Source organism: Andrographis paniculata, unplaced genomic scaffold (assembly GCF_009805555.1).
Source record: "Andrographis paniculata isolate CXL003 unplaced genomic scaffold, ASM980555v1 Contig95END, whole genome shotgun sequence".
Taxonomy (NCBI): Eukaryota; Viridiplantae; Streptophyta; class Magnoliopsida; order Lamiales; family Acanthaceae; genus Andrographis; species Andrographis paniculata.
The window spans coordinates 240,450-264,835 of NW_026137634.1; the positions used below are offsets into that span (position 1 = coordinate 240,450).

Sequence of the window (24,386 nt, forward strand, 5' to 3'; positions counted from 1 at the left end):
GACTTATTTCAAATTAGTATTATAATAATTATGATAACTATAATACATTTTGCTAGACTTATCTGATTATGTTTAGTTTTATGTATAATATTGTCATAATTATGATAACTATAATATATTTTGTTAGACTTATCCGATTAAGTTTAGATTTATGTATTACTATTATCATAGTTATGATAACTACAATATATTTTGTTAGACTTATCTGAATAAGTATAATTGTACGTATAAAATTATATTAATTGTGGTAAGTGTACTCAATTTTTTAGAATTCTTCCAAAGAGTTTAACTTTACGGGTAATATTATAATAATTAAGGTAAGTATAATGAGATTTTTCCCTTTTTGTCTAAATATTTCTTAATCAGGTCAACCATTTCGGATATCACCCTCACCCTGCCAGCAACCGACACGTGCCCTTCTGACCGCTCTCCCAACCGGCACGGGACCTTCTTCCCACCTGGTGTCCCGTCTCCTACATACATACATACGACGTACGTACATCTCCCTCTATATATAGATATGGATATATACATACATGCGTGTCATCTCTACTAGTTGATATGTAGTTCAGTTCATTCCCAATTGTCTTCCCCAACAATCTATCAATCCAACAGAGGAAGAGATGGAATTTATGTCTGTATGTTTGGCGGCTCTAATAGCTGCAGCAGCAGCGTCGTCAATCTTCTTTATCTTTAATGTAATAAAAATATTCCGGCGCCGGCGGCAATTGGGTAGCCGGAGGCTGCCCCTCCCGCCGGGGTCCATGGGGTGGCCGTACATCGGGGAAACCTTCCAACTCTACTCCCAGAACCCCAACACTTTCTTCGCTTCCAAAATCAAAAAGTAATTTTAATCAACCATATATATCTGAATCTTTTGCTAATTTGCTGTCAGAATCGGAATCAGAATCTGAATATATGTGTAGGTACGGGGGGGTGTTCAAGAGCCACATCCTGGGATGTCCGTGCGTGATGGTGGCGAGCCCCGAAGCGGCGAAGCTGGTCCTGGTGTCGAAGGCCCACCTCTTCAAGCCCACATTCCCGGCCACCAAGGAACGCATTCTCGGCAAGCAGGCCGTCTTCTTCCACCAGGGCCCCTACCACGCCAAGCTCCGGAAGATCCTGCTCCGGGCCTTCCTCCCGGACGCCATCCGCCACTTCGTCCCGGACCTCCACTCCATAGCCCTCCAAACCCTCCAGTCCTGCCACCGCAAAGCCACCATCACCGCCTTCCATGAGATGAAAACTGTAAGAATTAATATAGTCCATGAATTGAATTCCTGATTTGAATTACTGTAATTGAATTGAATTCCTAGTACGCGTTCAACGTGGCGCTGGTGTCGATATTCGGGAGGGAGGAGATGAGCCTGTACAAGGAAGACCTGAAGCGGTGTTATTACATGATGGAGAAGGGCTACAACTCCATGCCCCTCAACCTCCCCGGCACCCTCTTCCGCCAGGCCATGGCCGCCCGCCGCCGGCTCTCGGAAATCGTCGCCGGAATACTCTCCTCCCGCCGGCAGCAGAAGCGCAAGTACACGGACCTGCTGGGGTCGTTCATGGAATTGGAATTGGAGCCAGAGTCAGAGTCGGCGTGGGAGAAGCTGAGGCTGAGCGAGGAGCAAATCGTGGACAACATAATCGGGGTGATGTTCGCGGCACGTGACACGACGGCCAGCGTCCTCACCTGGCTCCTCAAATACCTCGCCGAGAACCCCGCCGTCCTGCGCTCTGTCACCGTACGTATACTAATACTAATACTAATACTACCCATTCATTCATTCATGGCTAGTATATTTTACAAATCAGTCGATCCATTAAGTAAGGCAAGTCAAAACACAAATAGCAAAGCCTGACGACAGGCATACAGACTGACAGCCAGCCACACAGACACAGACACAGACACAGGCCAGTCTTAATTAATTAATTGTTACATTATGACATTGATATACATACATATATACTACTACTAAATACTACCAGGAAGAGCAAGAGGCGATCATGAAATCAAAGCAGGAACTGGAATGGGACGACATGAAGAAGATGAGCGTGAGCCAACGGGTGATCCAGGAGACGCTCAGGGCCGCCTCTATTCTGTCCTTCACCTTCAGGGAGGCTGTGCAGGACGTCCAATTCAATGGTGGATAACCTTACTTTCATTCATTCATCTGCCTCTTTTATTTTTAGACATCATCCATTAATTCCAATTTAATTATTATATATATATATATATGATGCGCAGGATATTTGATTCCCAAAGGCTGGAAAGTGCTGCCCCTCTTCAGAAACATTCACCACAATCCCGAGCATTTCCCCGACCCCCAAAAATTCGACCCTTCAAGATTCCAGGTATATATGTATTCATCAAATTTAAATTAACTGCTCTTATATGAACATGATGAAATTATTAATAATGAATTGAGTTGATCTGACAGGTGGCTCCAAAACCCAATAGTTTCCTGCCATTCGGCAGCGGGATCCACTCGTGTCCGGGGAATGAGCTCGCCAAATTGGAGATCCTGGTCCTCCTGCACCATCTCACCACCAAGTACAGGTCTCTCTCTCTCAATTTACTTCACTTTTGGTTTTGCCACTTACTTGATAACAATAAAATAGTTTTTCCATTTGGATAAAAACAACAACTTGTGTGATTCAGCACATTCAATTCCAATCTCTTATGGAAATGTTCTTTTCAATTTTGAAATAATTATATTTTGCAGGTGGTCTATGGAGAGCACACAAAATGGTATACAGTATGGTCCCTTTGCTCTTCCCCAGAACGGTCTGCCCATCAAACTCTACCTCAGGGAATAGTACTACATGCTCCCGGGATTCCGACTCCGGAAACGATCGAGGTGCGGTTCAGTCGTCGCTCTGGAGCTCCAGTCCTGGCGTCTCTTTAAAAGCGTAGAAACTATGAAAGAGACAACTGCAATGCAACAGTGTTACAGGAAAGTTGTACAGGAGTTCGCTCATCAGCTGAGGAAGAAGTAATAACAACAACATCAACAATAATAATAATAATAATTAATTTATATACTTAATTTTCATGTTGGGAATATTAGAATATATATATACATATTTTAAAAAATAGGGTGGAGGATAAATACAATTTTCGTTGCAACGTTGCCCACATGATGTGTTGCAATTTTTTCATTTTTCTTCGTGTATTAGTTTCTTCTGATCGTAACATCAATAATTTTGATTTTGATTTTGATTTTGATTTTGATTATGAATACGAATACGAATGAATCCGCATATCTAAAACGTTTGGATTTAGGTCAATCAATTGACTCGTTACGAATTGATCGTTCAAAGTCCAAATTCAATTTGATTTTCTAGTCAATTATTAAACTTTTATGACTCACAAACGAATAATTGCCACCCGCGTATATGAAAATATATCTGTATTCTATAATTTTGGCTAATATATTACCATAACATTTCATATATAGATATAATTAACTCTTCTATTACCGAAAAAAGGTAATAATTTATTTATTGTTTAATAGTATACAATTACTAATAAGAAGTAAACAAATACATTGAAAATATGGAAATTAAAATGATAAAATAAATAAATTTAAAATGAAATATTATAAATAAACTATAAAAATAAAAAATAAAAACAAAACAAAACAAAAAAAAATAACATAATAATTATTGACACAGGAAGAAATATATAATAATTTTCACATGTTCATACATTCACAATCAAATAATGGGGTTATGCAAAATTATTATTATTTATTTATTTTAGTCAAAATTGACTTTTCAAAAGCAATAATAAACAGATTATGACCAAAGTGGGTGGTTTACATTTATGGTGAAGTGCTCATTCAGCCTTTGAATCCCCATTTATCAATTTTATTTATTTGATTTGACATTTTGGTTGTATCATTTTTTTTTATTTTTTATTTTTAAAAAAAAGTTCTTATTATAAAAATATTAGTTTAAAGAAAAAATTACAAAAAATTATGACAAGTATCCCTCTCGGTAACAAGAATATTATCTGCCACGTGTTGGTAATGAAATTGTAGGTGTCCCAAACAAGTCATAATCATCTTGTTTACATAATTAAAGTCAAATCCTTAAAGAAATAATTTTTATATTTTTCAATGAAAAGTGACACGTATCACAAGATATTATGGTCACCAATATAAACAAAACAACTAACAGCTAAGTAATTAAATTAATGTCATGCAGGTGCGTTACAATGCATACCTTTCATTAAATTAATTTGAACATTGGAAATATATTTTGAAAATTGCATAATTTGGTCCCATTATTTAATTCGAATTCGAAGCGGGTCAATTTATTAATTTTTTGATTGAATGTGTAACTGAATTGCATCTGCAATTATGTCATAATGAAAACCAATATATACATAATTTAAACATATAGTAGCTTAACTAATTATTATTATTATTATTATAATAATAAAGGATCTTGATTTATTGTGATATCTTGCATACTTCATGCATGTGGTAAATATTATTTAACTAAATAATATATATATGCGTGTGTATGTTATCTAAATATATTAATATATATGAATTTTACATCTTATTAAATACACTTTTAAATCAATGTTGACGCTAAATTTTGTAAATATTTCATCATGTATAGTAATTTGTTTACTAAATTATCTTTAAATTTAGGGAATTTTTATTTTATTATATGTTTTAAATTGGTGTTGTTATTATTGCTTAAATATGTCATTTGGGGCTATTTGGAATATTCAAATAATTGTTACACATCATTATTTAGTTGTGACTTGTGAGAGTTGATTGCTAACGAAGATGAGTATATATTATTTTATTAAAGTCAACTACATCTTAATCTTGCTGTTTATTTTATAGATCATCAATTCATTATATATAATGTGCGGTAATAATATCTATTCTCCTATTATATTATATTATTTAATTTAATTTTACTTTACTTCTATTTGACATATATAAATTTAATTTTTCATTTGAAATGTTTACGTGCTTCAAATCACGTTTACCCTGTAATCATCTTCCAGATTTCATTATATATACCATAGGAATTTGATTTTATAAATTTAAATTATCTATAAGTAATCCTAATTGTACATGTAATTATCAGTCACGTGTAAATCGCTTAACGATCGATCACATCAACAACTAAGACATTTTTAAGGATTTGTATTTTTTTCCATTCAATAATATATAATATTTTAAAATTCGATAATTATGGGTTGGGCCAGACTTTTACAAATGGATGGGCCTGCCACTTAAGGAACCGGGCATGCTTACATTTGAATCTTTGCAACGGGCCGTTACATTTTGAAATATATTAGGCTTTACGTGTATATATATATATATATAATCTTTTGAATTTTTATACTATTAAGTACAGTACCTTTTTTCTTCTTAAACAAAAAGAAAAAAACACTATATTCGATACTCAATTTTTTACATTTCTCAAAAAATTTTAAATCCCAAAAACCTTATATATTAAACAGACCCTTAGGCTATGTTTATACGAAAAGTTTTGAAAATTTGATATTATTCACTTTTGAAAAATATATTATAAAACATAAATGTAGTATTAATTTTTAAAAAATATCAAATTAAAAATATACATATATTTTGGTCTCACAAAAATCATATATATATATATCCAATATTATTTTCTTATCATATTAAAATTCCAAACATTGGAAACACATATCGTATATAGTTTGGGGGCAAGTAACCCTAGGAATAAGAGATTCCTTAACATGGAAATGGAATGGCTTCTTCATAGATTAGCTCCAGGGAAAGAAGATACGAAACCCTTGGCTCTCTACTACATCCAAGAATCAATCTCCACCGTCCTTCTCTCCCAATTCAATCCTGGCCATTCAAGAACCCAACTTCCTCCAACCGCCAATGCAACGCCCGATCTTCAGCCCCCGCCACCGCCGGACGCACCCTTTGATCTGGTGCGCCGCCATCTTCTGCTCCATCGCCGCCGTCGCCACCATCATCGCCGCCGTGATCGTCTTCATCTCCTACCTCGTCACAAAGCCCAAAGTCCCCAGAATTGGCGTCGCCGCCGCCCAGCTCCACGCCGTCTACTTCGACCAGAGCAACCTCCTGACGGTGCAGGTCGCCGCCGCCGTCCGAGCCGAGAACCGCAACGCCAAGACCCGCGCCGGCTTCTCCGAAACCAACTTCGGGCTAAGCTTCGGCGGCCGGAGGATCGCGACTCTGCTGGCGGCGCCGTTCGCCGTGGAGCCGAACAGCTTGGTGGAATTCAACTACGTGGCGGAGTCGAGCCCCATCCCGCTGAGCCCCGACGAAGCCGAAGAAGTGAGCCGATCGCTGGGAGCCAGGGGCGGAGCCATGGCGTTCGAGCTGAAAGGGAAGACAAAGGCGCGCTGGAGAGTGTGGGTTGTCGGCTCGGCTAGCTTCTGGCTGCACTTGGATTGTCGGCTAGAGCTGCCCGTCAATGGAACAAGGGTATATCCACATTGCCCTTCTACCAACAATTAATAAGCCTCTTCTTTAACATATAGAGATATAAATTAATTATTTGATTGATTTATTTATTTCTTTATATTTAATTATATATGTAGTTTTAAAACAATATAGGCATACCTAGTCGAAATTTTAGTATTTTGCTTATTGAATTGTCAAATTCATTTGTTTTCTAATTATGATTTTTACTAGGGGGTTTCTTAATTTGTTCTCTCATGGTATTTAAATTTTTATTATCTTATAAGTAAAACAACAATGTTTAGTTAGAAAATTGACACCATTGAACGCCTGCAAAATTTTAATCAATATTCATAAGAATCTTTGCATCAATTTACAAACAATAACAAAATCAAAATAAATTACAAGACGATTTAATAATACTTATGTCACCATTGATTTAGTATTTGATAATTAGGCAAAACCTTTTAACCAAACAAATCCAAAAATGAACAATAATATATATATATATATTGACAAATTATATTTAGTGAGATAATTAAATATGGATCACCTAATCCAACTCATATAACTTGTCTTCTTCTTATCATAAAAAAGTTGACAACTTTTATAATATATATATATATATTTCAATATTTACTTTATTTGCTTTACAATATGATTGCTTTGTGATGCAATGGGATTTGATTCTTTGATTTAGAAATCAATCTTTTGGACTTTGGAGATGTTAATCTCTACCTACTTACACTTTCATGCCCACCAAAAAAATTAAAAAAAAAAAAGTTCCGTCAAAATAAATATCTTAGATATTTATATTAAAGAAATTCATCATTGAGTAATATTTAAAATGATTTTTTATACACATAAGTATATTTTATTATATTAAAAAATTTACCTAAACAACAATAATAATAACTTCATTAATTTAGTTAATTTTAAATCATAACGAAATATATTTTTTTTAATTATTATTTAATAATAAAAAATTATATAAAACTTTCCAGAAAGAAATTAAACAGTGGCGCGTGAAGTTTACGCAAGACGCCGACAAGTTGTGTGTGATTAAGTCAGGGACGCCTCCCGTAATTTGCTCCAAATCCGGGGACGAATATATCACTTTTTGGTCACGGCGCATGTATCGCACTTTCGATCATCAAGGCGGTTAGGTCATGACACGTGTCAAAATCTTCAGCGTCCATTTTCGCTATAAAAGCCCTACTCCTCTGTGGGCTATTATCTCCTCGCTGCAAACCCTCTTTGGATTCTCAGTCAGATTTCTGGGTCTCTTGTTGTCTCTAGATCTATCTGTCGCTGTGAATTCTTTCCACATATTCGCCAGAGCTGCTCTTCGATCGGTGCTGCTTTTTGTTTATGTTGCGGCGGTTTCTGATTCGCTTGGTGCAGGTCGGGAACATTTTTCGCCATCGCTGATTTTGAGCAATGAAAATTCCAAGCATGCTGTCAAGGAACGCAGCCCCGATGCGTACGTGTATGCGTTGGGCTGTTTGTTGATGGCCTTGTGTCGAAAATAAGGTTCCCGCCTTGCATCAACTGAATTGGAGACCGCGGCGATGGTGATGGTATAAGATGCAGTGTTATGCGAGATTCCGATGGTGATTTATTGATTTCGATGCGTAATTGTGCATTCGATTTGTTATATCTGTTGTAATATTCATGGATCTGACATCTTTGAGCTCAGGAATGATTGAATTATCTTCACCCTTTCTCCCCGCCTTCAAAATCACACCATGAGACATCCGATTTATAGTTTTCTAGCAGATACGGTTATATTGGTTTTTTCCAAAACAGGCACAGATTATTGCTTATGCCCTGTGAAGAGTAGGGAGGTGTGTCCGGATAGATAGGCCAAATTTGTGGTTATGAAAGTACAAGCATGATTTAATAGATAAAATTGAATGATTTATGATAGTTACCTTGTTTAGTGGCACCCTGTTGTTTCTGGATCTCAAGAGATTTTTTTGAACCGATAAAGATTTCTCAAATTTTCTGTTTTAGTGCGTTTTTCTATTTGTCACTTTGTTAAAGTTTATCGATGTTGACTGCTGTTGAAAGTGCCAGTGATGTCAATTTCTTTTCTTCTTAACACTACTGGCCTGTTTATTTTAGTGATTATGTCGTCATTTGTTTCTCAATAATTTGTTTTATGGCTATATGTCTTTGGACGATTATTAGAAAAGAATCTTGGTTGTGACACATGTGAAATGATGAGTTCTTTGTGTTTGTCTATCTAGTTTAAGAGGTTGAGTCAGCTTGCTCTATAGGAGATAATTTGGCTTTCTTATAATTATGTTAACTTGTTATGGGAATCAGCAAAATTGCTTTCTAGCTCAAATTTGTTGCATGAAATATTCATGTTCAGATTTTTATACTTCTAGGTAGAGAATCTAACGAAATTAAGTAAAATTAAAATGAACACAGACACATGAAAGAATTTTCTGGTCACATTGGTGAATCTACGTCTAAGGTGGCCAAACCACTTATTGTCACAAGTATGTTAAAGTAAAACCATAGGAAGTTTGTGGCTATGAAAACTGTACAGACCGGTCGAACAGCGGTATAGATTTTGGATGTACAATACTCCTCTAGGCTTCACTTGGCTTCACAACATAACAGATAATTGCAGCAATTTTTATATGCATGTCTTGATCAGCTTAGTAAGAAGAAAATAAGTGTGCTTTAATGCATTAATGATGTCTTTCTGCTGATCTCAGTTGGTATTATTTTTGTTTTATTCGATTGAGAAATAAAACTAATTTAAGTTATAAGGTATATATGAATTTAAGATCTTGTTGATGTCTTTCGTGGCTTTATCTTGTCTGTGTCTCATCTCCTAGTCTACTGGAAAATTCAAATGTTAACTGAATCAAACTGTCTTCTTCTTGTCGGAATCCCTTTACGGGATCCTGTTTCCTACTTTACTTCTTGTGTCATGTAATGGAAACTGCCTTCTGAAAAGTGGATTTGTTGGATGTTATTTCGTTGCATTGCCATAAATGTGAGGGTGAAGTTTTTTGCTTAAAGTCAGAACAGTTGTAGTTGTAATGAGTTATAAGGATTTGTTATGTCTATGAAATTTGATTCGTAATATCCTGATTGACTTGCTGCTGCTGTTTGATGCATTTATGGCCTTGTTCGTATTTGGATCTTACTCCCTTACGGAACACGTGTGCTCTCATCTCGTTTAAGAAATATCTTTTTTCTCGATATCTGCGCTTCTTAAACTTGCATGCTCCCTAAATTTGGTTGTGCTCTCCAGGCACTGAATTACTGGTGAAAAGTATGGAAAACATGCTTTTTATGTCGGGGAAGCTGCGATGAATGCATACGTGAACCAATTCCACGAAACTGGAACAAAAAAGGTAGACAACATAGTATCCCATTTTGTTAATATTCACATAAGATAAACTAATTTGGGGCATATGCTTCCTGATCTAATTTGTTGGGTGTGATAATGCATAATACATACATCTTATCCAAAATTAGAATTGGAAATTGAACTGGGGGTAGCAACTGAATATCAAAGCTAAGATATGTTATACACTTTGAATTTGATTATTTCTCTATGGCTTATGTTCCTGAGCTTTTGGCATCATTCTTTACTTTTTATATGGATTTCTTCATCCTAATTGATTAAATTTTGCAATCAAGGCTTTGGCTCAAACTCAACTACATGGCAAAAACTCTCGACCAGCCTTAAGATATTAACTACTAGAGACGAATATGGATGGCTCTGCTTCTGGGGAATTGGCTACTTTAGATGAGAGGCTGTTTGCTCTCATCGTCTCTTCTTCCATGAAAATATATGGCCCGGGCTAATTATCTGTTGTCTTTCATTCATCATTGTGGTTGCTTTGTTTGATTATACAGATACATTGAAATGATCATAGCTTTATTTATGGCAAATTTCAGGCTAGAATTACATTTTACCTTAGCTCCTATGGTAACCTTCTGATATCTATCTGTTCAAGATTCTCTTTCCCATGCTGTTTTATTGAAATAAACCCCTTGAAAAAGCAAACAACCCTTCATACATACGTTATATTTATTGTTTCATCATTCTGTTTTGCAAGGATCAATTTCAAATCCGGTTGTGGCAGTTTTTATCACAAGGATAGGGACAGTCAATCTTCTGAAATGAACTTGTGTCGTAAAACCAATCCCCAGCTGCTTTGGCAATTGTCTGCATCCCATCCAAAATATATAAAAATATATGTGTGCCCACCCGCACCCGAAAGATAAGATATTTGCGTAAGTACCTTGCCATCTAAAGACGGGGAATTGTTGGTAAACCAAGAATCTTGGAAGACGGATTGACAATGAGTAAAACAAGAATTGATGAAGTAGCCTCTCGAAGTAGAATGCCCTAATCCATTCACTGCATTTATAAACTCCGACCTGAACCCTGAAACATTCATTCGACCAAATCATCATCCCATGAATCTTGGGATCATGTTAGAACTAAGTGTAGCCCCCAAAAGTGGCTCCGATAAATTATGCCCCGCCCCAAGATATAAGCTCGACATATTTTTCCACGACTAACCCCACCTCACCTTGTAATGTCCGAAGCTGAGCCGGCGAGCATTTGGTAATGTCTCCCCGGCAAATGCGCCAAGCACCATGCAAATCTGCATCGACGGGCACCAAAGTATTCCTCACCTACCACATTATAACATCAAAAAATGTTAGATGTAAGCGGATGCAATTGTTTTTTGTGCAATGAGAAAGCCAATTCGGACTAATTTTTGTACTAACCTGCCATGAATCGTAGGCAGCATTTATAATGAAAAGTGGAGTGCGTATTCCTCCGGCGAAGTTTTGTGGAAAAAAGCACTGAATGATCGGCAAAAACATATAATGTTTTAAATCTATCAGTTATATATAGGGAAGAAATACTACAAAAGAAAATGCTCCGAATTTATTACCAAATTCGGCTTCAATCTTGAGGTACATAATTTGGGCAAATTCTTCCATGAGCCCTGAAATTATTACATTAGAACCACACAAACTATCATCAATGTCTTCAAAATAAATATGGAAAAAGTTTTGAAAAGAAAAAAAAACAGTACAAAAATTTAAATACTTAATACTACTATAATATTTTTTGTACAAGAAAAAATTGTAAATTATTATACTCGTTTATTTATATTTTAAAATGATTCAAAATTATATGACGAACATGTATTTATAATCAAATTTATATATTTTATTCGAAAAAAAATATAGTAATATCTTACATGTGTAGTAACAATATCTTGGAAGTATCTTTCAATGTGAGGTGCCCCTGAAATATCTTTCCTAGACAAATTATAAAGAACACAAGTCTTAATTTATGCCAAGTGAATGTAGCTTCCATGAAGCTATTACATTCTTAAGATTATATATTGTATTAATAAGGCTAATAGTACTTATGGACATCTTAGCGTAACATATACATTTTCTTTTCTCACTTTTAAGAATATTTTCTAACATTATACAACATAATTTATCGAACTTGATATCATCGATCAAGGATGAAAAACTTACGCATTAATAAAAAAACCAGCATCGGAAAGGCACTTCACTTTGGTGTGTGTGGTGAAAAGAGACTTGAAGTTATCGCAATGAAGCATCGATGCTAATCCACCGGCAGAGCATCCGGTTAGAATTGCCTACAGACAAATTTCGAGTAATGTCGACTAGCAACTATGTACAATAAAAATAAATAAATCTAAAATTATTGCAAGAAAATTACTATATACATACATATATATATATATATATAAGGTTATGATAATCTAGTTTTTACATTTTTAGCACTTTTCATTCCTTTGGCCAATAAGTCTTCCATGATGGCAACAAAGATCCTCGCCCCTCTGTGGTAAAGTTTAGTTTTCTGCGAGATTTAGACACATGAATTAATTAAGACAACAAAATAAATAAATAAAACCCACATATTAAATAAATTGTATTGTTTAATTTATGTAGATCTCCGTATGTTTGAAATTAACGTACTAAGAGGTCTTACAGGATTGACGGCTTCTATGTCGCCGGTGAACGATGATCCATCACAATATCGAACACGGACTCTATTCCAATTGTAGAAGTCTAGATTTTTATAAAATCAAGACAGTGTCATTAGTTGAAAGAAACATCGATCGATATAAACCACATATATATATATATATACCGGGATTAAATCGTTGTTCATTGCCAAGAATTGCAGAAAAAGCAAGCTGCTTAACCATTTGGTTCGAGGAACCCAATCGGGTCCCCTTTCGAGCAAGGCAACTTGTCACATTATTACACCATCCTCCTCCCTATATATATGAAAATGACATTCAACTAATTGATTTAATCCACAAAACACATAGCTAACTAATTTAATTAAGCTCATATGATAATGTTTATTTAGTTTGGCAAAAGTTCCAAAATAATTAAATACACCTCAATATCGATTAGCCAATTGCTGGCTCCTGTGCCTGATCCTTTATCCAAATTATATGCCGGCGGACTTCCATCCAAACAAACTGTACAAATTAAGCCTCCGTTTAGACAACGATTTTAATTTAAATATTTTGCAATTTTTTAAAAAATTATTGTTAATGAATATATATTTAGTCCCTCCCTTATCTAGAATTTGCATCAAAGATATAAAATAGTTTTAAGTAGTAGAATTTACATATATAAATGAACACAAATTTTGGGGATAAAAATAAGAAATAAAAATGATTATTTGCCTGCTCCTTTGGCCACAGCAGAATGTAGAATGGTAGTTTCAACAAATAAACTTTGAGATGGCCTGACCAGAATCACCATGTAAACCAGAGTCATTTGCAACCATTGCATTTTCATTATTCTGCACAACATATATACGACATTAGTGCACAAAACAAACAATCCTTACACATGTAACAAAAGCAATCCCAAGACAGTTAACCTACCTTGCAAGTGACTGTAAATCTGTGTCTATATAGATATATATATATATATAGAGAGAGAGAGAGAGAGAGAGAGAGAGAGAGAAAGAGTAATTAGCTATCACGAAGTATGTTTAGATTATATGTATATAATTATATACATGATGATATTTCATGGTTTAAATTAAAGTACAAAAAATATGTCCATAATATAAAAAGTAACTGTTGATTTTTCTTTTTACAAGTACATCTTTTATATATAGTATATTATAATATTATAAAAAATATTAAAAAACTTATTGAATGAACCCACATTGTGTGTCAATGGGCATTAGAAATCCATAATTTTATTATGTAAACACTGCGTGGATATTATAAGAGTAATTTCATTACAATTAATTAAATAAGATTGCCGATTAAAAATTTTAGAAATTTTCTAATAATGTGCACAAAAAATTATTTTCAAAAATTTATATATTTAGTATTTTACTTGTAAGTTAGACTATTAACATGAATATTTATTGAGGAGAATTTTGAAAAAAAAAATTCACCTATGTTGAATATGAACACCATCAATGAAGCCATTTGAATTGATAATCTAGTAAATTATAGAACATCAACACTTTTGACAATATTTCAACAAAAACACATCTCAACCCTTTCTTTCAAATTGATCGAAATGATATCAATTTATTTTCTCGGCATGCATATGTGTCGATTACACTTGGCCTCACTAAATACGATTGTGACAGGTTTTATCACAAGGATAAGGACAATCAATTTTTTGAAATGGACTTGTATCATAGAACCAGTCCGCGGCCGCTTTGGCAATTGTCTGCATACAAAATTTTACATGTTATATATATATATATATATATATAAATAATATTTTGCATAATTACCTTGCCATCTAAAGAGGAAGAATTGCCGGAAAACCAAGTATCTTGAAAGACAGATTGACAATGGGTATAACAAGAATTGATGAAGTAACCTCGCGACATAGATCGCCCTAATCCATTCAATGCATTTATAAACTCCCTTCTATATCCTAAAAAGAATGCAAAAAAGTAAAAAAATAAAATCATCCCATAAATCTCCAAGCTAAAAAAATAATCCCATAAACTCCGTTCATGTAATAATTAAGCATATCATAGGAGTGTTGCTAAAAAAGTGTCCAAGAAATTGTGTCTATGACTAACCTTGCAATGTCTGTAGCTGAGCCGGCGAACATTTGGTAATATCATCCCTACAAGCTTGCCAAGTACCCCGTGGATCTACATCACCGGGTGCCAAGATATTCCTCACCTGTTGGTAACGTTGTAATAGAGAATCTAAGGCTCCCTTTACATAAAAGTGTTGAAGAACTTTTAAAATAATAAAAAGATTAAGTATTTGATATGATATTTTATTTTAAAAAATACATTTATTATCTTTTTTGAAAAAAATATTGTTAATGAATAATGCAAATGTTAAAAAGTTTTCATATAGATAACAAATTAAAGCTTAATATTCATGGTTTTATGAAAAATACACATATCGCTGAACACACAAAGATTATTCAATATTTTTACTATGCTTGTTTAATCTATCTTTATATTATAAATTACTTATTAAATTGTGTAATAAACATATAGTAGGGATTTTAATCAACAAAATCTTGCCATTAAATTTTGTTATATTATTAGACTTACATAGAAATATTTATCTCCTATGATGTTATATGGTACAATATTTTCTGGTCGTAAATTCAATAAGCATGCCTTAATTAATACGCAAAACTTACAAACCTGCCATGAATCGTACGCGGCATTTATAATGAAAAGAGGCGTCTGAATTCCTCCGGCGAAGTTTTGTGGGAAGAAGCACTGCATTTTCGCATAAGCTATCGATCAGCACAACAAATAAGTACACATAATAATTAATCGATCACCAAGATTACTGAATGATATGTATTTATACCAGACTTGGGTTCAATTTTGAGGTGCATGACTTAGGCAAATTTTTGGCCGATCCCTGAATTTATTATAACCATCATATAGAACAAGCAAAACCATCAGGTGTCGAGAAATGACTATATATATTCTGCAAATAAAAATGAAAAAAGCTTTCTTACATGAGTCGTAACGACATCATTGAAGTATCTTTCGATATGGGGACCTCCGGAGATGTCTTTCCTATAAATTTACAAATAAGACAAGCTATGTCATGTGTAGATATAGTTTTTATTTCATTCGTATGTTCACTTGTTACTTTGATAACCCATAATAATCATTCTAGGACAAAACAAACTTAAGCAAATTAAATTACAACATTGACAAGTAATAGGTGACTTATACAAAGTGACATAAAAATATATAATGATGTAATAATTATTCTTATACTTATATAATTCATCAGTAAAATTGAACGAAATATATAAATTAAGTAGAGGATAAAGTTCTTACGCATTAATGAAAAAACCAGCATCGGAAAAACACTTTACTTTAGTCCTTGCAGGAAAAAGAGATTTGAAATAATCACAATGAAGCATCGATGTCAATCCCCCAGCTGAACATCCCGATAGAATCACCTAGGAAAAAATTCGAGCATGCATATTAAGTAGCAAAAATGTTTAGTAACAAAAAAATATTATAATATTATATGAAAAATCACTGAAAAAGATGTTCACACATTTTGGGCATTTTTCATTCCCTTTGCCATTAAATCTTCCACGATAGCAACAAAAACTCTCGCCCCTCTGTAATGAAGATTAGTTTTCTGGTACCATTCAATTTAAAATGAATTAAAAATTACCATGAAAGTTGTTATAAAAGTTAATAGACGATCTTAGGATGAAATGTAAAATTAAATGTCTTACAGGATCGACGGCTTCTATGTCACCGGTGAACGATGATCCATCACAATATCGAACACTTACTCTATTCCAATTGTAGAAGTCTTGATTTTAATTAACATCAAGACAATGTCATTAGCTAGCTAGTTTATAGAGAACATTGAAATGATTAGTACACACATACATAAGTAGTGATCTTTAAGGTTATATATTGTAATAGTACCAGGATTAAATTGTTGTTCATTGCTAAGAATCGCAGAAAATGCACGTTGTTTATCCATTAGATTCGATGAACCCAATCGAGTGTTCTTTCGTTGCAAGCAACTCGTGAGATTATGGCACCACCCTCCTCCCTACAAAATTTAATTAATGTGTTACTAATCTTTAGACATGTTAAAATGGGTTAGTGGGGCGGATTGGCCCACAATCCACTCTAACCTGCAAATAAGCGGGTTGTTTGCGGGCTAACCTGTGGCGGCAGGGCGAATCAAAATTTTATCAGTCCAACCCAACCCACCGGCAGGTGGCGAGCTAAGCGGGCTAGCCCACAGGCTTTTTAAAAATATTAAAAGAATATTAATTTTATAATAGTTTCGGAATTAATATTTAAAAATAGCTAAAAATAGTTTTATCGTAGAATTTAAATAATAAATATTTTAAAATAAATAAAAAATATAAAAATTCTCAATTCTAAATATTATTAATTGGTGTATTTAAAAAAATTAATAATAAGAAATACTTCATTTTAAAAATAAATCATAATTAATTTTATAAATTTGTAAAATTATAAAATAATAAAATAAAAAACGAACAAAAAAATGACGAAAAATCAAAACAAATAACAATATTATGAATAACATAGTTAGAGAAGAAAAACAACGTGTAGACAATATTGATAATTTATTTAAGCTAACGACAATATAAATTTTATTTTATTCGTCTTAACTTATTTATAATGGTATGTTTGTAATTTATAAAAAAATTAAAAATATTATTATATTAATATTTGATTAGTTTTATTATAATTTTTTAATAAGACAGTAAAAAAATAGTAAAAAAATACATTTAGTTAGAGGAGTGAGTACTAATTATTATATTTACTTGACCCGGCCTAACCCGTCCCACTGCGGGCTAACCCACCCTCAACTCACGGCCCATGCGGGTTAGCCCATTTAGGCCCGCATTTTAACGGGCTTAAAAAATCACAACTCAACTCTCCTTAAAAGTAAGGCAGAGCGAGCCAATCTGACGGGCTCAAACCTCTCCTCAGGAGGATACATGGGGCGATTCAGGTGAGGCTTCATGAAGTGCTTCTTTCGGAGTTAAACTCCCACCTCTGAATCTATTTGATTTATGATTTTGTTTATGAACAAGAAGATTAAATCGGAAATATCGACAACCCATTTTGACGGCTCTACTAATCTTATAAAAACTACAATGGGAATATGATCTTCAATATTAGCTTTATATCATCCAAATTTATGTCCATTTCTTTTTATTGTCATTCAAATTTTTTTTTCTTTTTTAGTAAAAAAATATTATTTTTTTTGTTTATACTTTCTTTGTCAAGTATTCATTTTACCATTTTTGTCCGTCTTACTCTAATTTTCTATTTTAATAAAAGTAATCGTATGTATACCTTATAAAATATTTTTTTTTTGAAATATTACAAAACCCCAAAGGCCCGTTTGGACCGAAAGTATAATTTTTCTTAAGATTCGTACCGAATCAAGTAATTAATAAATGGGATCAAAAGAGAAAATATGAAAATAACCTCAATATCAACAAGCCAATTATTGATTCCAGATCCAAATCCCTTGTCGAAATTATATGCCGGCGGGCTTCCATCCAAACAAACTGTGCATGTACAAAAATAAATATAATTTATATGAAATCCCAAAAGAAAGAGAAAAAAAAAATTCAACAATCAAACGCATAAATCAAGAATATGTTTTGGATGCATTTTGTGAGTAATTTTTTTTATATAATATTAATAAATATTTGATATAATATTTTGAATATCTTTTTTATCACATCACATAACATAAAATATATTTTCAATTAAATTGTCAATCAAACAATTGTCTATTTTACCTGCTCCTTTGGCCACAGCACTTGGTAGAATAGTAATTTCAACAAATAAGCTTTCAGCTGATCGCACCAAAATCATTATAATAAAAACCACAAACATTTGCACCAAATTCCCATCCATTATTCCTCTGCATAAATCCCACGTTTCTAAAATCAAAATTTACAAAACAATCGAAGAATTGGGAAAAAAATAAATAATAATCTTCAAACCTTACATATATTAATATCGCAAAACCTAAATATCACATCTAACTAAATTATTTTTCAATAGCCTGTGTGTGTATATATATGTATATTGATATATAGTAAGTAGATTTCAATATGGATACCACACTAACTAATAATTATTTAATTCATAAATTGGCATATAAATATCAAACTTTTGAACAGATTTGTTCAACTCAATTCAAAATTCAGAAATCAGAAAAATGGAAAGTGACATTTAAAGAAAGAGAGAAATTGATATCGAATGTTTATAGCTGTTATTATTATTTCCTTTCTGAAAAAACATGTCTGGATTAAATATTTTTGGATAGATTTCGTTGATTTTTTTATATACATCCACTAAATTAAAGAAATTTATTGTATTAGTGAGCATTACCAAACACCTAATTCTGCCTTAATTACTACTCCCTCCTTCGTGTAAACTTATGCCTGCCTGAGTTTTTAAAAGAATCGGTAAAAATAGAAAAAAAATTTATATGATAGAAAAAAAGTTAAAAAATATATATATATTTTTTTTTTTACTTAAAAACGAAACGAGAATATATTTGAATGATAACTTAAAAAGAAATGAAATTAAGTTTGGATAACAAGAGAGTAATTGCCTAAAGGAGAAGGATCATATGCTGAAATTTTCATCATATGTGTTGAATTGCTTAAAATTTAATTACTCTAATTTATATAATTAAATAATGTAATTATATATAATATATTATAAGGTTCAGCATGGGTTCAGCACCCAATCCATGCCGTTGCCTAAATTTATACTATTTCATATAAATTTACATGTAAAAAATTTTACAGATCTACTTGCTATAAAATCATGATTTTATTGGGGAAAAAATGCATAAATTTGTCAATAACATTAATAACTATTTTCCTAATTTAATTCTAACATTTATATAATATATAAGCGTAGTTGAATCAAATGTTAATTTAAATTATACTCCCGATATATCTGCTTATTTTTTCACATAATTCTTTTATTATTAATAATTTATTAGGACTCCTGTTTTGCGGATAAATATATTAATGATGTTCTATTTTAATAATTCGAATTTTTGGGTGAAACGGTCGTTTTGCATCCAACATGGTAGACGATTTATTTACATATATTTTTTATTTCAACAAGAAATACAAATATTAATAAAAGAAGCAAATAGGTTGAGAATGGCCTACTAAATTACTAAAATAAATACATTGAGAGTAAACGCAAAAAAACTATATAGAAAATAATGAAATAAACTAAATGAACAATCAAAATAGAAAAATGTGATGAATTGTTACCTAGCTAACATCAACACCTAGTAAATTTGTAAGTGTTCAAAAATAAATTCCAAACTCATGCTAGAAGAGAAAATAATTGTTAACAAAAATTTGAAGTATTCCAGACTAATATGAGAAGAGAAAATGTCTATTTTTAATTTTCGTTTATTCCTCCTAATTTATTTTTCTTTAAAATAATTATATTTTAAATTTTAATTAAATTATCTAATTATCTTAAATGTTAATCTATTATTATTTTTTAGAACAGAATGATATAATTTTAATTAATTAGTAATTATATTCTTTTACCTACTAAATTCACTGACGGAATGAATACTTGTTAACAATATGATGAAGTATTCCGGACTAAACTAATGCTAGAGAGGAGAAGTTAATTGTCTTACAAACCAACAAAAATCAATGTCTTAGAAGCTTACATTTGATTTGCAAAAGGAAATTGCACTTCATCTTAGTAAAATTAATGTAACCATAATATTAACACATTTAAATCAATAGTTATAATTTATAAAGTGTGTGTAGTGTTACTTAAAACATATATATTTAATAAAATTGCCTTGAATTGAAGAATCCTTCGAATTAGAGTAAACAAACATTGATACATATGTTGTTTACGTTTTATTTCATTTTGGAAAAGACGACAATATCATAAAACAATAAACTTGTAGAAATTATTTATTATTTAAAAACGTACTTTCTTACGATTGAGATCTTAAGACTTTGGGACAGCGTATACTCATCAATTATCAATTTCTTTTATATATGTTGTAACTAATTGCTTCTATAAATTATAAAAAAAAAATAATAATTACATAACTTTAAACAGACAAAAGAAATGCATTACAATGAATATAATTAAACCCCACAAGTTACAAAAACGGACAAATTAAGGCACAATTAACGAATAACATTAATTCTTTGGTGATCACCCTAAATTAATTACTTAGGCGATCATATCGGCGGTGGTGGCGGCTGTCCGCCGTAAGGAAAGGCAGGAGCCACCGGTCCCGTCGGCGGAGCAGCGGCGGCGGCTTGATGGCCGCCGAAGAGGCGGCGGTGCTTTCCATGGAGCTTGTCCTCCAAGTGCTGCGCTTTGGCTTGGTGCATCTCCATTTTGGCTTCGGCTTCTTTGGCTTTCCTTACCTCCTTGGCTATTTCTTTGCCTTCCTTGGTCCTCGCCGCAGCTCTCTCTGCCTGCACCAACCAACCAACCAACCAATTCATTAATCAATCAATTTAATTTATACAAATTATATAAATGCCTTTTCTTGGGCTTTGGCCTTGAGGATATCGACGTGCTCCTTGGCGACGGCGCCGGCGTCGGCCGCCTTTTGCTTTGCTGCATACATTATTTAATTATATATCTAATTTCTTGATCGATTTTACTAATATTCTCAATTTCTGGATCATTTAATTTGCTGTAATATAGAGATTGGATTGGATGAATATATAATATGGGTATTGTATTTGTATGTCAGGGGGGTTTGCGGTGGCGGTAGAAGCAAGCGCCACGTCTTCCGCCACGTGTCCAACATGCATTGACTGACTACGAAGATAATGATAAATATAATTCCTTCAGTACCACCGCCTTCAGGGTTCAGACGGATTCAATTCATACTCATAATATTCACAAATCAACCCCACATCTTTATAGGATATATATATATATATTTGGATGGCATAGGAATTCAGGAAGCTAGTCGCTATAAAAAAATGCGCACTGAATAATATATTTTTTATTTATATATTAGATGTTGTAGTTATACATTTTTATATATTATCAATTCGGTCTTCATTAATCTCGATCAGCACCGTAATGTTGGCCTATATATTTTTAACATAAGTTGTCTTGTACTAAAAACAAATTAAAAATCGGATCCTCAATAATTAGAAAAATGAATATATACATTATATTAAAAAGCACTTAGTTATTTTAAATTCGATCATTTACAAATTTACTTTCTTTTGTGACTCGATTCAACGGAAATATTTTTACATCCAAACCCTTTCTCTTTTCCTCGTCTTGGGCCCGACTTACCGGAATTGGGCCGGTGGCTCGAATTGTTAGGTAAGTCCTTCAAATGTCGAAGACCTTCTAGAGTTTTGATAATTGTCAAAATTTTGGGCCTATCTTTTGGGTTCAAGCTCACACACTTTTGGGCCAAAAGGCCCATTTCTTTAGCTCCCTTCAAGGAATATTGGCCCATTAGCTTTGGATCCATTATGTGCTGTATGCTCCGATTGCCCGTCAAATAAGGCTTGGCCCAATCCACTAGATATTGCTCGGGTTTGGGCCTCCCTTTGTCCACTGCCCTTCGACCCGTTAGCAACTCTATTAATACTATCCCGAAACTATATATATCACTTTTTGTCGTCAAGTGGCCTACAAGTAAAATTAATTAACAAAAGAAAATAATTTAAATAATTGCAAGTTATTTATTGTCGTATATGAATCGTATGTTACCTGTGTTTACGTATTCTGGGGCAGCATATCCGTACGTGCCGACTACCCGAGTGCTGACGTGGGTGTTCGATCCTCCCGGCCCAAATTTGGCGAGTCCAAAATCGGACAACTTAGGGTTGAAATTCTAACAAGAATAATTAATCGATAATAAATCAATGGAGTATTATTTAGCAACTAATGTAATAAATTAAAATTAAGCAAAAATACTTACAGAGTCCAGTAAAATATTTGATGTCTTAAAATCACGATATATGACGGATTTCTCGGCACCATGGAGGAATGCAAGGCCCTTGCCTGCACCTATTGCAATTTTCAGTCTGGTATTCCAGGACAATGAATTTGATAATCCTGGCCCATATATATATATATATCATTATTAATAAATTGCATATATAAACCAAATTTGAATAAGTAAATTAATAAATACTATTATTACTCCTGAAGAGATGATTTTCCAGGGTGCCACGTGGCATGAACTCGTAGACAAGAAGACGATCTTCTTCTTCGCAGCAGTATCCCATGAGCTTAACCAGGTTTGGGTGCCTAAGCTGCCCTAGAAATATTACCTCTGCCTTCACAACATATATATACACGGTTATTACATGTTATGAAATCATACAACCAAATATGATACAAATTAAAACAGCATATCAATACAACATCTATTAATTATATCAAAGTAAATAATTTTATTCTTACTAGCCATTCCCGGTGGCCTTGGAGGCCCTCAAGATCAAGAATCTTGACGGCTACCGGCTGCGGTTTGAGGCCTTCCCGTAACCTTTCATCTACGTAGCCTTTGTAAACTTTCCCGAATCCACCCTCTCCTAAAAGGAGACTGCTCGAGAAATTCTGTGTGATACCTCGTAATTCACTAAGCTGGAACTCATGCAACTCCGCGCCAAATGACAGCGCAAGATCCTCGTTGATCCTCATGGAAGATGAACGGCTGAGATCAGAGATTGACACCTTCCCCGGAGCTTCTGCTTCCCTAGCTGGCTTTGTTTTGGAAAGCTTACATCGGCTTAGGTTTCCTAAAATAGGAAGTTTTCGCACGGTGGTTGAGCAGCACTTCGCTGTATAGGGCCTCCATGGCTTTTGCTGCGGCTTCTTCGATGGTTTTTGATCATTCATTGTCGGGTTTTGGGGAGTTGGAAGAATGATAAGATTGTTGTGTTACTTTCTTGAGAATACATATAGAAAGATTATGGTGTGTATGTGGTCCAAGATTAAATTAGTATATGAAGATTAAATAATCTTATCTTGTAACTATAGTTCATCTTGAAATAAATAATACTACATTTTAATTCACAAAATTTATTCACAATTTCTGTCTCCATTCGATCAATTGAATTTATTCTATTATTATATTTGGAAAACTAAAAAAATGTCGTTAATTTTATAACACTTTCTCTTAATTTTTATTAATTACTAATTAGATTTTTTTAAAAAATTCAAACTACGTTTTAATTTTTTCTATTTTTTCAATAAAATATTTATTTTTTAAAATTTTCCCCCAAATATGTTAAATACGGCATAGGAAGGAATTAGTGAGTTTGAATCCGATTGAGTAAATGTTGTATCTATACGTAGACATATATATTTTTTCATTTCATGAAAAATAAAAGCTTTGTTTATATAGATTTTTTAAAAGTTTTTAAATTTTTAAAAAATAAAAATAATAAAAACTTGGTATTTGATATAATATTACATCAAAAAAATATTTCAAATAATATTTTTTGAAAAAACGAATGCTAGTTAATAGTATCAAATTTTTTGAAAATATAGTTAAACAGAATTAAAAATTTTAAAATTTACAATAAAAATATATAAAATTAAATTTTATTGTACTTTTTTCAAAATAGTTATTATTTTGAACTCTTCAATACTACAATGGCAATAATCTAAAATGAAACACAGCTTTGATGGTCATCACCTTTGTCTTCTTCGATTATTTCATCTCGAAATAGTTTCCTCTATTTTTTATGACTAAATTAAATTAAATTAAAATATTTTCATTAAAGCATTTGGAATTATTTTTTAAGTTTGAAAAATATGTGTTAACCCTGTGTCGTTGAGGATTAAGAAACATTCTTCCTTTAACTGCTCCAACCACTCAACTAAGT

At 32.9% G+C, this 24,386-nt stretch overlaps 6 protein-coding genes across 11 annotated transcripts; 2 read left to right on the forward strand and 4 right to left on the reverse strand.

Annotated features, from left to right (window-relative positions):
* The first annotated feature begins 537 nt into the window (after positions 1-537).
* On the forward strand, positions 538-3,133 carry LOC127243494 (abscisic acid 8'-hydroxylase CYP707A2-like). The gene is made up of 7 exons (XM_051263547.1): positions 538-844; positions 927-1,248; positions 1,317-1,739; positions 1,984-2,140; positions 2,243-2,349; positions 2,436-2,554; positions 2,721-3,133. The coding sequence occupies exons 1-7, from the start codon at positions 624-626 to the stop codon at positions 2,812-2,814; spliced, it is 1,443 nt and encodes a 480-aa protein (XP_051119504.1). The 5' UTR covers positions 538-623; the 3' UTR covers positions 2,815-3,133.
* A 2,493-nt stretch (positions 3,134-5,626) lies between these two features.
* Positions 5,627-10,286, forward strand: LOC127243497 (NDR1/HIN1-like protein 12). Of its 5 annotated transcripts, none has more exons than XR_007837001.1 (3): positions 5,627-6,473; positions 9,727-9,829; positions 10,119-10,286. XR_007837001.1 is itself a non-coding variant. In XM_051263550.1 (2 exons), exons 1-2 carry the CDS (start codon positions 5,901-5,903, stop codon positions 9,742-9,744), a joined length of 591 nt encoding a protein of 196 aa, XP_051119507.1. In that variant the 5' UTR covers positions 5,627-5,900; the 3' UTR covers positions 9,745-10,109. The 5 variants fall into 5 exon arrangements, 1 of the variants encoding a protein (XP_051119507.1); XR_007837002.1 differs by lacking the exon at positions 5,627-6,473 and adding an exon at positions 7,613-8,296 and having other exon boundaries at positions 10,119-10,285; XR_007837004.1 differs by lacking the exon at positions 5,627-6,473 and adding an exon at positions 7,613-8,062 and having other exon boundaries at positions 10,119-10,285.
* Positions 10,287-10,504: 218 nt separating this feature from the next.
* LOC127243496 (pectin acetylesterase 8-like) lies at positions 10,505-12,904 on the reverse strand. Its single transcript, XM_051263549.1, has 10 exons — positions 12,637-12,904; positions 12,475-12,554; positions 12,256-12,342; positions 11,994-12,118; positions 11,705-11,765; positions 11,393-11,446; positions 11,223-11,300; positions 11,021-11,126; positions 10,727-10,872; positions 10,505-10,650 (listed from the first exon to the last, which is right to left on the reverse strand). Exons 1-10 carry the CDS (start codon positions 12,692-12,694, stop codon positions 10,549-10,551), a joined length of 897 nt encoding a protein of 298 aa, XP_051119506.1. The 5' UTR covers positions 12,695-12,904; the 3' UTR covers positions 10,505-10,548.
* Positions 12,905-14,028: 1,124 nt separating this feature from the next.
* LOC127243495 (pectin acetylesterase 8-like) lies at positions 14,029-18,503 on the reverse strand. Its single transcript, XM_051263548.1, has 12 exons — positions 18,294-18,503; positions 17,974-18,056; positions 16,423-16,552; positions 16,224-16,303; positions 16,037-16,123; positions 15,811-15,935; positions 15,480-15,540; positions 15,326-15,379; positions 15,154-15,231; positions 14,566-14,671; positions 14,269-14,414; positions 14,029-14,201 (listed from the first exon to the last, which is right to left on the reverse strand). The coding sequence occupies exons 1-12, from the start codon at positions 18,409-18,411 to the stop codon at positions 14,100-14,102; spliced, it is 1,170 nt and encodes a 389-aa protein (XP_051119505.1). The 5' UTR covers positions 18,412-18,503; the 3' UTR covers positions 14,029-14,099.
* Positions 18,504-20,613: 2,110 nt separating this feature from the next.
* On the reverse strand, positions 20,614-21,231 carry LOC127243416 (late embryogenesis abundant protein 6). Of its 2 annotated transcripts, none has more exons than XM_051263418.1 (2): positions 21,077-21,231; positions 20,614-20,990 (listed from the first exon to the last, which is right to left on the reverse strand). In XM_051263418.1, the coding sequence occupies exons 1-2, from the start codon at positions 21,143-21,145 to the stop codon at positions 20,748-20,750; spliced, it is 312 nt and encodes a 103-aa protein (XP_051119375.1). In that variant the 5' UTR covers positions 21,146-21,231; the 3' UTR covers positions 20,614-20,747. The 2 variants fall into 2 exon arrangements, with proteins under 2 accessions (XP_051119375.1, XP_051119374.1); XM_051263417.1 differs by having other exon boundaries at positions 21,059-21,227.
* Positions 21,232-21,501: 270 nt separating this feature from the next.
* Positions 21,502-23,428, reverse strand: LOC127243485 (probable serine/threonine-protein kinase PBL15). The gene is made up of 5 exons (XM_051263529.1): positions 22,960-23,428; positions 22,697-22,832; positions 22,472-22,608; positions 22,261-22,384; positions 21,502-22,179 (listed from the first exon to the last, which is right to left on the reverse strand). The coding sequence occupies exons 1-5, from the start codon at positions 23,392-23,394 to the stop codon at positions 21,752-21,754; spliced, it is 1,260 nt and encodes a 419-aa protein (XP_051119486.1). The 5' UTR covers positions 23,395-23,428; the 3' UTR covers positions 21,502-21,751.
* Between the last annotated feature and the right edge of the window lie 958 nt (positions 23,429-24,386).